Source organism: Cyprinodon variegatus, unplaced genomic scaffold, assembly GCF_000732505.1.
Source record: "Cyprinodon variegatus isolate N-32 unplaced genomic scaffold, C_variegatus-1.0 Scaffold18, whole genome shotgun sequence".
Classification (NCBI taxonomy): domain Eukaryota; kingdom Metazoa; phylum Chordata; class Actinopteri; order Cyprinodontiformes; family Cyprinodontidae; genus Cyprinodon; species Cyprinodon variegatus.
This window is the reverse complement of record NW_015150471.1, coordinates 854,531-866,992: the sequence shown is the minus strand read 5'-3', so window position 1 is coordinate 866,992 and position 12,462 is coordinate 854,531. Positions and strand designations below refer to the sequence as shown.

Here is a 12,462-nt window from a genome sequence, read left to right as displayed (position 1 = left end):
AGAGCTAGTCTCTAAAACAGACATGGCTATGGCTTGATGTTAACATGTTTGGAATGCCTTTTTCCTCCATAAATCACGATCTCACAATGTTAAATAATCCTTTAAAAAATCTTGTATCTGGATAATGATTTGGATCACCACCAACATTTAACAGGTTGTTCCTTTGGGATGAGGTGCGCCTGTGGTAAAAATGTAATAAAAAACTGTTTATAACTTTTAAAGTTATTCTGTTTGTGTGTTTGTACAGACAAACACACAAACTCTCCAAAAAACATAACCTCCTCGGTGGAGGTATTAATTATGTTGACCTACTTGTCTACGTTTTAAAAATATAACCACTAGATGGCAGCATATCATTAATATTGACGCTTGTGAGCACAATCATAACAATCCAATTAAGATAATTAGGATCTAGGCAGAAAAAAAACACAAATACTTCTACAGATATAATAAAACCAATTTAAAAGACACAATTTAGTTTTAACTCACCCCCACAAACCAGAGGTGGGTAGTAATTAGTTATATTTACTCACATTTACTTGAGTAACAAGGGAGAAGTTTACTTCTTTCGTTTACTTGAGTAATATTCGTAAAGCACCGCTATTCCTACTTGAATAAAATCTCTGACTAGGTTCGGGTTTCTAAGTTTTATGTTGAAAAAAATGGTGGAAATATTTGTTCTGCATGATTTTCTTCTTGTTTATTTATTACATTTATTTTTAATCTTTATGCATTTGAGTCTTTAAAATGACAGAACTTGTACATAAAGTCTGTTTTATAGTCTCTTTTATAAACATTAAATCTGATGTTATTATCCATCAGTTACTCAGTACTCAAGAAGCCTTTTTTCTGAATACTTTTTTACTTCAGTAAAAAATGTGAAAGTAGTTCTTGTGAACTAGCTTGGTCGAAGATCAGCAAGATGACCAAAAAAACAGTTTCAGCCACCAGTTCCAGATTTCTGTTGTCTTTTAATCAGGACTTTTCATTCTGACAACCATTTCCTGAGCTTCAAAGAGCTCAGTGCTTATATAACCACACATGCACTTGAGTGGACCAAGCCACAATTAAACAGGTAGAAAAACAAAAACAAAGTCTAAACAGAGAAACAAGAAAAAAATTATTAATATGATTTACTAATAAACAATGTGAAACAACATAACTCAAAAAGTTACTTTAAAGAAAAACAAACAAAGCATTATTCCAAAGGAAACCCTCTAAATGGTAGAATCCAGCAAGGTAATCAATTACATCATCACGCAATTTAGCAGGAAATACTTGGACAAACAATGGTTAATAGACAGGAAAACAAATACCATGAATATACTTTGAAACAAAATAAAACTATTTAAACCAATAATCCAGAAGTGATAGCTTTAACCTAAACATGTAAATAGATGGAAACTGCAACATAATGCTAACACAAACAAACCCGTTAAAGTAAGTGAAGGAAAGTTGGAAACTAATGTTTAAATTTAAGCATTACAAATCAGAAAAACAGAATAAGGGGCAAGTGGTGAACACAAACTGAACCTGTCACAGTTCTACTCTTATTTGAATACATTTTTTTGGGTACTCTACCAAACTCTGCCACAAACAGACACAAATGAACTTATGCAGACTTATGCACTGGCACAAACACGCACATACAAACTCATGTCAATGTCTGCAAATCTGAGCTATCTCTATAGTTATGCTGCTATAGGCTTAGACTTTTGGAGGACATAGGGACCCCCATTTCATCATTCTGCTTCATTCTCTCTCTGTTCTCCTATTCTGCAGAATCTGTTAGTTCAATCTCTAACCTTCTGCTCTCTCTGCTTTTCCTCAGAGTAGCTTTGCCTTGTCTGTTCCTGTTTTGCTGTGACGTCATCCTGGAAAGAAACATCAGCTGTGCTGCTTCCATCGACACCCTTGTTTATAGATGTTGGAGATCGGCCTGTTTTCCAGTGTGGTCCTGTTTCTCTGAGCGTGACTGAGTGGATGTGTTCGTCCTCTGGCATGGGAGCTGGCTCAGAGCTCGTCTGCCTGGCTGTGTGTTTCCTGGACGGGTCTGCCTTTTACAGCTGCTTTTTGTCTCCTTGAACCCCAGTCGGCCTCGGCAGATGGCCGCTCACACTGAGCCTGGTTCTACTGGAGGTTTCTTCCTGTTAAAAGGGAGTTTTTCCTCTCCACTGTCGCTACAAGCATGCTTAGTGTGAGGGATTGTATTTGAGTCAATGAGTCGATGCAATCAACTGGTTTTCCTTGGATAAAAAACTTTGTATCAATTTGACTGGATGATCTGGTTGAACTGTAAAGTGCCTTGAGATGACATGTGTTGTGAATTTGGCGCTATATAGATAAACTGAATTGAATTGAATTGAGTTGATTTTAACAGATTATTTTAGATTAGGTTAAAAAAAAAGTCTTCAGCATCAGACAAGATTCTCCACAGCTTAGTAGGCTTCATAGGTAAGACAGATTGCCGCTTAAAAGCACAACAAATTAATCTAGAGGGCAAATATACACACAGTTAAAATGGAGAATGACTATTTAGAATTTAATAACTGAGAGGGAAATGAGAAAATTATTGAAAATTTCATAAATACATTAATATATTAAGAATGTACTTTTTTTTTGAAGGATTTTTGTATTCTGTTTATATAGTCTGTTTATAGACTCTTTAGGAGATTCCTGAAGGCAGACAGGGACGCTGCTGTTCTTTTCGCGCTTGGTAGTTCATTCCACCATGTTGGAGCAACACATGATAACAGCCTGGATTGTCTTAAGCGTGGAGTAGGCACTGCTAGACGACAATCCATTGCTAACCGGAGTGACTGTGTTGTGACATAACAATATTGCAAATTTAAAATATACAATATTGCAAATATTAGAAAAAAAATCTTGTCAAATAAAAATATGGAAATTTATGAAGAAATACTATAGATAAATGTTTTGAATTCCTTGTAAAATCTTACAGTATATAGTTTCCAGAGAGTTTCACTGATCTTTTGTTTTTCCAACGAGTCTAGCCCAATAACACTAGGGGAACATTAGGGTGTGTCCCTTAGTGTTTTTGGGCCTTTTTGTCCACGAGCAGTTTTTGCCTTGGACCTTGGTTTTTGTCAAGTCTCTGTAATTGTTAAATCCTGATCAGTTCTTAATCTTATGAGTCTGTATATGTTATTTATTCCCTGGCATTCATTGGTGGACAAGGCTATCATTGTGGATCACTACGGTCTCAAAGCCTGAGATGTGGCTTTGTAACCATTTCCAGGTAAAAAAATAAAATAAAAAATTCCCTGTCTTTGATTCTAATCGGTTATTTGATTTCTTTTAATACATTAGTTCTGCATTTTAGATCTTTTTACCTATTAGATGTAGTTAGGTTCTATATAAGTAACTTTAATTGGAAAAAAACTTTTCCAAAACAACCTGTTTGATAAGACTCAGTCATGATTGGATCAGACTCCACCAACCCATTATAATGAAATCACCTCTTGAAAACCCTTGATTATCTGAAACAGTTTGAAGTGATAAGGAAGCAATCAGAAAAAATCTGATTGAATCATTGTCCAACATAAGGTTTAGACAATTTACAGAAATCTGACATAATCTATTTATATGTCTAGGATGCAATGATAATAAAGAAGGTTTGGGTAAATCTGAAGAGTCCACTCAACCAGAGGCAGCCTCAGCTCCACAGAGCAAAGAGGTTGCACAAGAGGAGACTTTTCCTAATCAAATAATTCAGGAAAAGAGACCTTGCTGAAAGCAAACAGGAGAGCAAAAATAATGTTTCCTACCATTAAGAGCAGTAAAAATATGGCTCATTTTTGTGGTAGAATATTTATTCTTGTTATTCATCTGTAGGTATGCCAATACACAAATACAATACAAAATTAAATATTCGTAAGATGTTTATTGTTTCTGATTGCTCGGCTCCGACTGAAAGTAACCTCTCACCAGAACAAACGCTGTGGGTCTGAAAGATGTCTCAAAGATTGATAACAGATGACATATCTTGAGGTACTGGCTCTAAACTGTCAATGAATTTGCATTAAAAAATAAATAAAACATGCAAGAAAAGTTCTTTCTTGAAGTGCATCTATTAATATGATTGGTGGAGAATTTCAAGTGAGTTAAGTTCATCAGCATCTGCTCCATCCTTAAGATGCGTTTACATTATTTCTTGTTTGAAGTTCCTGAAAAGCATGAATATTCTGTCTCCCCATCGTTTTTAGCGAAGTTCTGTTGTTTTTCTTAACATTAACGATGGATCCGGACTGATTTAAAGCAGTAAACCCTCCAGTCTCCCACAAGCTGAGCCCAAATAACCAGCTGCTACTTTACCTGCACAGCAATAGCACTTTCAGTCTGAAGAACGGTTGATGTAGCAGAAAGTTGTTCAGATTTGTCTATTGAGGCATTTCACAGAGCGAGGGAACTGACATCCTTTGCAGTGGCGTGCACAGACTTTTCAAAGGGCAGGGGCGGAAAGACAAAAGAGGGCAGATAACCCCCATCCTCGCCACTGTAGATGGAAATTTTGCATATGATTCCCAACAAATGGGCTATAAGGGGTGGCAGCAGTCTGTCCGGTTGCTCTTTCTCTGAAGAGAGAATCTAGTCGAGTTTGATGTTAAAATAAAACTAAATACAGGACAATTAAACACCTGAAAAAAACGTGTCCTCAAAAAGTCATTACCAAGCCAAAAAAAATATTTAAAAAAATCCCAGAATCTGGTAGAGACAATAACTGCACACCATCCTTTATTTATTTAATTTTGAGGATAAAAATTTAGTCACTGATTTATTAAACCTTTTTCATTCTATTTCCGTCCTTATTTTTCGAAAAGTTATCATTTATTCTTGATGCCTAGAATTGTTTCATATCAATACATGAAATGGTTAAACAAGGAAAAACTAAGTTCAAAGATTTTGGTTTCCTTAGAAATATTACCAAAAATAAATAAATGATTCTCAGTTGACCCCCTTTTTCTTTTATCAATTACATGATTTTTTATTTATTTCATTAATAATTTTAATTAATGCCAGAAAACTGTCTTTAGAGATGAAGAAACTTTCATGACAAGAAAGAAACTTTGAGAAAAGTTTTAAAGGGAAAACCTCCTCCGAATACATCGGTCCATCTAACTACTGTAATGACAACATCTTCTGTTTTTTTAGGAAACTAAGAACCAACAAGGCAAATGAAAAACTAATTGGAAGCTGAACATGTGGTGTAAAAAACAAATTAACATTTAGGAGAAACAACAGCACCTCAACAGCGGTGGAACTATCATAGTAGGGGGCTGCTTTGCATTAAATTATTCTCTTATCCTTCTTTCATCATCCTACGAACTAACTGATCATCACTTTGGGACTTTTAGCTCAGGTACACCTGCACTGGAAAAAATTCGAAACCTAGATAAGTCATTTTTTCTTAAAATAAATGCATTTGTTCTTGGATTAAAAATAAGACAATTGACATTTGAAATACGGAAAACACAATCACATTATCTTATTTCAAGTGCATGTTATGTAATTATCTTATTTTAAGAGTAAAAATACTAACTCCATTGGCAAACTATCTCATTTACCTACTCAAATTAAGGATAAATACACTTAATTTAAGAAATGTATTACTTTTTTAAAGATAGTTTTTAAACTGTGGAGGAACTATTGAAAGCAAACCTGCAAGTGCGCTTTTTAAATAGGTAAAAAAAAAATGTTTAGCTTCAATCTGATGAGGATCATGTTCAAAAACCCTAAAATATAGCTGAATTGGAACAGTTCTGCTAAAATAGAGGCATTAACTCCTGCACAGAGATACAGTATAAAAGACCAATGCAAGTTATTACAAACAGTGGAAGGCAGCTGTAACCAAGGGTGGCGCATTTGGTCCAACTGGGTTTAGATTTTGCAACTTGAGTCAGTTTAGCAGGGGCGGAGCTAGATGTGTGGCCAGGGGTGGTCATGGCCAATCATTGGCCACCCCTGTGGCCACCGCTACCATTTTTTCCCTCTAATACAGATGGTGGCAGCAGTAATACTCTGAAGGGGAATGTTCAAACTTATTAACCATTTAAATGTTTCATACATTAACAACTACTTGACAACAGAAACACTGTTGTAAATTATGCACATCAATATACTAACATTAAAGATGATAGATACAGAATTTGTGCTCTTTTCAGAACCAAATTTTGAATTATTTGGGGTAAAGATAAAATGATGTGCCTCTGTATGTCATTTAGGAGTCTTTAATGAATAGATAAATAACTACTTTAATAATAATAATAAATAAAAAAAAATTTTGCAGAATGATTATTGATAAAAGTAGGTAATGACAATATAAAATATGTTTGCCCCAGAACTCAAACCTGAAAGAATTTTGCCCAATATACCGTTTATTTACACAGCATAGATGTTTAAATATATGCGTTTATTTCTTAGCAAAGGCTGCAGGAAAGGATAGTTTGTCTTTATTTAGAAAATATGGATGTTGTGCTCGTTCCTGTTGAAACAGTGTAGATTGACCCTGAGGTTCTGGTGCCTTTCGGCCACCCCTCAATGTACATTGGTTATTGCCTGGCCACCCCTGTTAGGATTTTCTGGCTACGCCTCTGCAGTTTAGCGGCCATTAATTAGATTAATTAGATAGATAGATAGATAGATAGATAGATAGATAGATAGATAGATAGATAGATAGATAGATAGATAGATAGATAGATAATTTTTGTTTTATAACATGTTTGGGTGTTTTTTTTTTAAATCTTTTTGTTTGTTTGTTTTTTAAGGGGGGTTGTTGTCACTTCTGATATTTCCAAAGAGTGACGCTGCATTTTCCAGGCTTTTCGACGACCTTTGAACTAAAAAGGATCAACTGCGTAACGATGCCTGTTTCCTAATATAGTTTTTTTTCCCCCTCTTTCTTCGGATCAGCGCGCAGCTGCTGTTAATCAGGAACTTTGATCGCTATCTGGGTCCAACAGAAAGGGGGCTGGGTTTTTAGGCAGCTGAGGATCAGGTCGGGCTGGAGTTTAAATGCGCTTCCAGGCTGAAATCGGGCAGATGCAGCAAGGATAGCAGGAGGATGGCGATGGGGCTGATCGGGGACGCAGTGGCCACCGTGGGTGGCCTCGTCACGGGAGTTCTTAATTTCTTCACGGACTTTTTTCTGACTCCACCTCTGAAAGCGACTCTGATGTTCTTGGAGGAAACGGAGCTTAAAACATTGAAAGGAGGTAAATCAGCGTCTTTAAATGTGAAACAAATGAAATCATCCTAATTATGACGCGTTTAAAGAAGCCATTGTGCTTTTGGATCACATGATCTTTAATCTGTTGCTCCACTCTTACCCTCTAACCCCATTTCTGTCCTCAGAAATAAAAACTTTCAAAGCCAAAACTCTGTGGGAGAAATCTGGAGCGGTGGTCATGGCGGTGCGGCGGCCTGGATGATTTTTGTGCAGAGAGGTAAACATAACATCTGTTCACTCTGACACAAACATTGCAAAATTATTTATGCAGTTTGCACTTGTATTTTCATTCATGCAACAAACACACACTCCACTAGGCCTTAGTCGCACTAAATGAAGTGATAGAAAAACACAATTTCCACAAAAAGAAAATAATTAAAAGCAATCCACTGGACTTGGTTTCCAAGTTAGAAAACGTTTTGCTTCCCATCCAGGAAGCTTTTTCAATTCACTTGAAACTTCTTCAAACTTGGAAACCAAGTCCAGTGGACTGTTTTAAATTTTTTCTTTTTTAAGAACAACTATGACCTGGATGACTAGGAATCTCCACCAGCATACACTGCAAGAAATGGGTAAAGATTTCTTAAATTAAGTGTTTTTAGTCTTAGTTTGAGTAGGTAAGAGGATTTGCCAATGGAATAAGTATTTGTATTCTTAAAATAAGATAATTAGATAAAAACTCACTTGAAATAAGACAATGCAATTGTTTTTTCTTATTTTAAATGTAAATTGTCTTGTTTCATTGGCAATTTTTATTCTTTACCTCCTTAATCCAAGATCAAATACACTTTTTTTTTCCAGTTTTGTAAAGTGGTTGGATGATTGAGTTTCCTTCTTATTGCTGGTGAAGATTCTCAGTCATCCAGGTCATAGTCATTCCAAAAGAAGTTAGAAATGTCCTTATTGTTTAAGCATATTACAGTGAAAAAAAATAATGCAACAGCTTTTGGCATTTACTTGATCATATTATTGACTTTAACACAATTTTTTTTTAATGTCCTACCCTGCTGAAACATGAAACAATTGTTTTAAAGTAACTAAATATGATTAAGTCAATGCCAAAAACGGTTGCCTAATTTTTTTTCAGTGTAATAGGCTTTTTTTCTGAAGCATTTCACTGTTGCTCTGGTTGGAAGTTCAAGCTTTTCTCTTGCTGGAAGATTAACTTCTACCCGAATGTAACCTCTAAGAATTGGCAAAGTATAAAATGATGTCATTTTGTATTTCAGATTTTTTAATATTTTCTTTTCCCCAACAGGAGGCTGCAGAGCTGTCCTCTCTGAAACCCCAGCTGGACAAGCTGGGGGTACCTCTGTACGCTGTGGTGAAGGAGGACGTCGGGACCGAGGTCCAGAACTTCAGACCATACTTTAAGGGGGAGATTTTCTTGGATGAAAAGGTTAAGGCAGTTCTATATTATGAATTGACTCATTGTTGGAGCCCGTTTGCCTTGGAGGAATAAAAGAAAATTAGAACTCTTCCTAGACCAGATTCAGCTAGTTTTACCAGCATTCTGAAAACAGCAGGCTTATTGAGTTTCTGTGATGAATCTGTTTAAGTGCGCATGACTGACCAAAGCTGTTTTGATTTCAGAGGAGATTTTATGGGCCCCGTCTCCGGAGGATGGGGCTCCTGGCGTTCATGCGTTTGGGAGTCTGGCTGAGTGGAGTGAGGGCCTTTAGAAAGGGCTTCATTGGGAATGTTCTAGGGGAAGGGTTTGTCCTTGGTGGGGTGTATGTCATTGGAAGAGGGCAGCAGGTAAATATAAATTATGAAAATCTATGTAATCAGACATTTTCACTTTTAAACAAATTGTTTTTGTCCTGCAGGGAATATTACTGGAGCACAGAGAGAAGGAGTTTGGGGATAAAGTGGACATTTCAGAAGTCCTCAAAGCGGCAAGAAAAATACCACAGTAAAACTAGAAAGCACATTTTTACATTTGTGTCTCGGAGCGTAAGGGTGCGTTTTGTATGACTGATCACAAAGCTTCAGGTGTATTTATGATGGTCTGTTTTTAAACTCAGAAAAAGGAGCAGACCTGATGTTTCACACCAAGTTTCCTGCATGACTGTTGTACTGCAGTGCAACCTTGGCACCAGACACTGACCTTTCAGAAAAATAAAATATCTTTTTTCTCTGGTCTGTCTCTGTTCTTTTGTAAAGCTCCACAGATCCAAATTTCTTGATGTGACTTTGCTGCTACTTTCCTCTCTAAGGTTGTTAAAGTTTAGGTCTCTAATGAATGAGGATATTGTTTGTTTGTTTTTTTCCTTTTTTAAACAGCAGAAATGCCTTTTGACCTTTCTACGTAAGTTTTCAGGCCTGATTGAAACTTAAGCAATTGTAACAAAAGTACTGCTCTTTAAAACAGCCTCCCTTGAATTAGTTAAAATCATGGGATTTTTTTTCTCATTTATTTACAGCTGCAGTCTAAGCAATTTCAGGGATATGCTATGCATAAATGTTTTATCTGTAAATGTTTCTGTCCTCAAACATTTCTATATCTAATATTAATGAAGAGCTTTCAAGATTAATTCTCATATGCTGGAAAATATTTTAGTGCGATACTAAATGTCACAGTACGCTCAGGAGAAGAATGCCATTTGAAGCAGTGCAGCTTGTGCGAAATTGTTTCGGTTTAACTAGCTACTTGGACTGTTTTATGTTTTTTGGGAGGGGTTCAGTAAAGTAATTCAAGGTTTTTACTCGATTAGCATTACAGTACTTAAAAATATAATCTGGAAATAAAGTTTGTAACCTATTTTTTTTTTTTTTCTTCAAAAAGGTAATTAGTTACTGAAAGAAAATACTTATTGGGTGACGTCAATAAGCAGATGATCATACTGGATTTTAAGGTTATTGGACTGAAGGAGGCTGAATACATGCACAAGTGAAAGATTTTGTGTATTTTAAACCTCTTTATTTGCTCCTTTAGTTTTATGTAGTATTGCCTGCATCTTTTAAATTTCCAGCATTTCTGAAAATGGAATGCTGGAATGCTGCTTTATTGGTGCTGATCTAATATAAAACCACATCCTAAACCCAATTTAAAAGTTTTGATTCTGTTTCCAAATGCAGTTGTGTTAATTGGACAAAGTTAAATCATTTGGTGGGGTTACATGTGCAAAGTACATATCTTGTTATAACATGCACATCTTTAAGCATTATCCCCATACAAGTTAAATGTATTTTGTTGTAATGCGGACTAACAGGTGACGTACCTTCAGTCAATTATCCCTTCCATCCAATTAGACCTCCCTATATTCTAACGATTCAGCCAATGAAAGTCACCTGAAGGTGGCGCTTTGTTGGACAGAAAAGCCAGGTTAGTTGGAGCCTTTTTCTAACGTGAACGTGGATGTGTGAGCTATTTACAGGGTTTAGTTTCTCTATGCAACTGAGATTATTTAAAGGAACTGTCTTTTTTAAGTTGGAGCTTGGTAAAGAACAGGAAAGAGTTCACTTGAATCGGCTTTATCCGATATATAATATCAAAGATGTGTTTTTATTTCATTTTCTACTTTCGTTTGTTTTCTTTAAAATGATTCTTGAGTAAATTAAATTTCTTTGGAACAGCCGTAGTTCTACCCTGCGCTGTCCAGGGTCCTGGAGAAAGCTAAGGGAACCCCAAAGTGACGACATGTGGACAGACTCTCATCAAGGGTTAAGTTTAGTGTCACGTAACTATGGAGACAGCATGTGACTTCCTGGCTGTAGCGGATCAGGTCTGCATTAGATAACCCGATGAAATCCTATTTCTGACCTTACCTGCTGCAGTTGAAATCCTCCCTGACTCAGACTCTGTCATGGGAGGTGATCTGAGGAAGCTTGAGGACAGCAGGACTGATGGTGTGTCAGGTAAATGTTTTGTTTTTTTGTTCGTCTGGAGGTAGGGACCGGTGAGGGCGACATGGAGATGAATGGACCAAAGTGCGACTATACAACGCCAAAGAGTAAAATATGTCAGAAAACCATCTGCATGAGTTGATTCGAAATACCACAAAAACACCTAAACAGGCATTTCAGTTTCTTAAAATTTTATTTAATTAAATTCTAAAAGTGAATGTCAAGTAACATAGTTTAGCCTCACATAATGATACATTTCAAGTGTTTATTTCTATTTTTGTGATTATGGTGAGTACTGTAGATTAGGAAAACACCAGTATCTCAAAATCACAATTAGAAACACATTTACAAATGTAAATATTATTGTAAAACTAAACACTTTACATTTGTTCAGCAAATAATTCAAGCAACAAAAGGTCATCACTTTCAAATTTGGCTTTTTAGTGCACTGTTTCCAAGCATATTAAAGGAAATTCATAGAGAAAAAATAAATTGTATTATACAAAAAAAGTGTACAGCAATGAGAGATAGCTATTGCTTTGAGAGGAATAGCAAATTTTTTGACAGTTGGATTTCTTGTGTTAAGCGACTCCTGAACCGAGTGTCTTACCTCAGCTAAAGAGAAAATGGACTGGACTATTGCTCCTGTGTTTAAAGTCCCTTTATCATATTTATCTTAATATTGTATTTTATAGGGAAATCAAAATTTGAGAGATTAAGACTGAGAAACAGAATCCAAGTCATTTGTAGACCAGTTTGAAGTCCCATTCAGTGATGATTTTGGAAACCCTGTTTTCTGTCAATTACAGGCGCTTGAAGCGTTGTTGACACACAATAGTAGCTTTGTATACTCTGTACAGCTTATCCCCGCAATACCCAATTTTCTGGCTGAGATTTGATCCAAATATATCAAATTTTACTCCAGTTTCTCACTCTTATCTCTTCAGCTTTTACGGGGTCAACAGTAAAAACCCTATCCTGCGTATGAAAGGAGCTTTCAGAGAGTCTTCAGCCTGATAGACGTCATAATGTGGCAAACACTCACATGGATGATTAGTCAAATTGGGACTACAGCCTTCTGGATAAAAACGACAAAAAAAAAAAAAAAGTTTCGAAAATGTCACGAACAGCTAAAGCTCTGCATTATAAAACCTAAAACATATTAAGGCGTGTACATTAGCATGTATCAGACAGAGTACATGTCACAAAATAATGTATTTTTATCAAACTCCATGAGGTGTGGGAAACTATATAGCTCCTAGTGGCAGCTTGGGATGATAGCAGGTCTCTATGCTAACTGTATTTGCACAAGAAACATAGTGTTTCCTGATCTTAGCTTCTTCCTTAGCACTAATTAAAGTGACTGA

At 36.1% G+C, this 12,462-nt stretch overlaps 2 protein-coding genes across 2 annotated transcripts in view; both read left to right on the top strand.

Annotated features, from left to right (window-relative positions):
- The first annotated feature begins 7,035 nt into the window (after positions 1-7,035).
- On the top strand, positions 7,036-9,382 carry LOC107093016 (redox-regulatory protein FAM213A-like). The gene is made up of 5 exons (XM_015387809.1): positions 7,036-7,232; positions 7,372-7,463; positions 8,505-8,645; positions 8,840-9,004; positions 9,076-9,382. Exons 1-5 carry the CDS (start codon positions 7,082-7,084, stop codon positions 9,163-9,165), a joined length of 639 nt encoding a protein of 212 aa, XP_015243295.1. The 5' UTR covers positions 7,036-7,081; the 3' UTR covers positions 9,166-9,382.
- A 1,624-nt stretch (positions 9,383-11,006) lies between these two features.
- The window catches only part of pdzd7 (PDZ domain containing 7), a 28,942-nt gene continuing 27,486 nt past the window's right edge, over positions 11,007-12,462 (top strand). The window contains exon 1 of the mRNA XM_015387568.1: positions 11,007-11,107. The gene's annotated coding sequence lies outside the window, so the exon portion shown is untranslated. The remainder of the gene's footprint in view (positions 11,108-12,462) is intronic.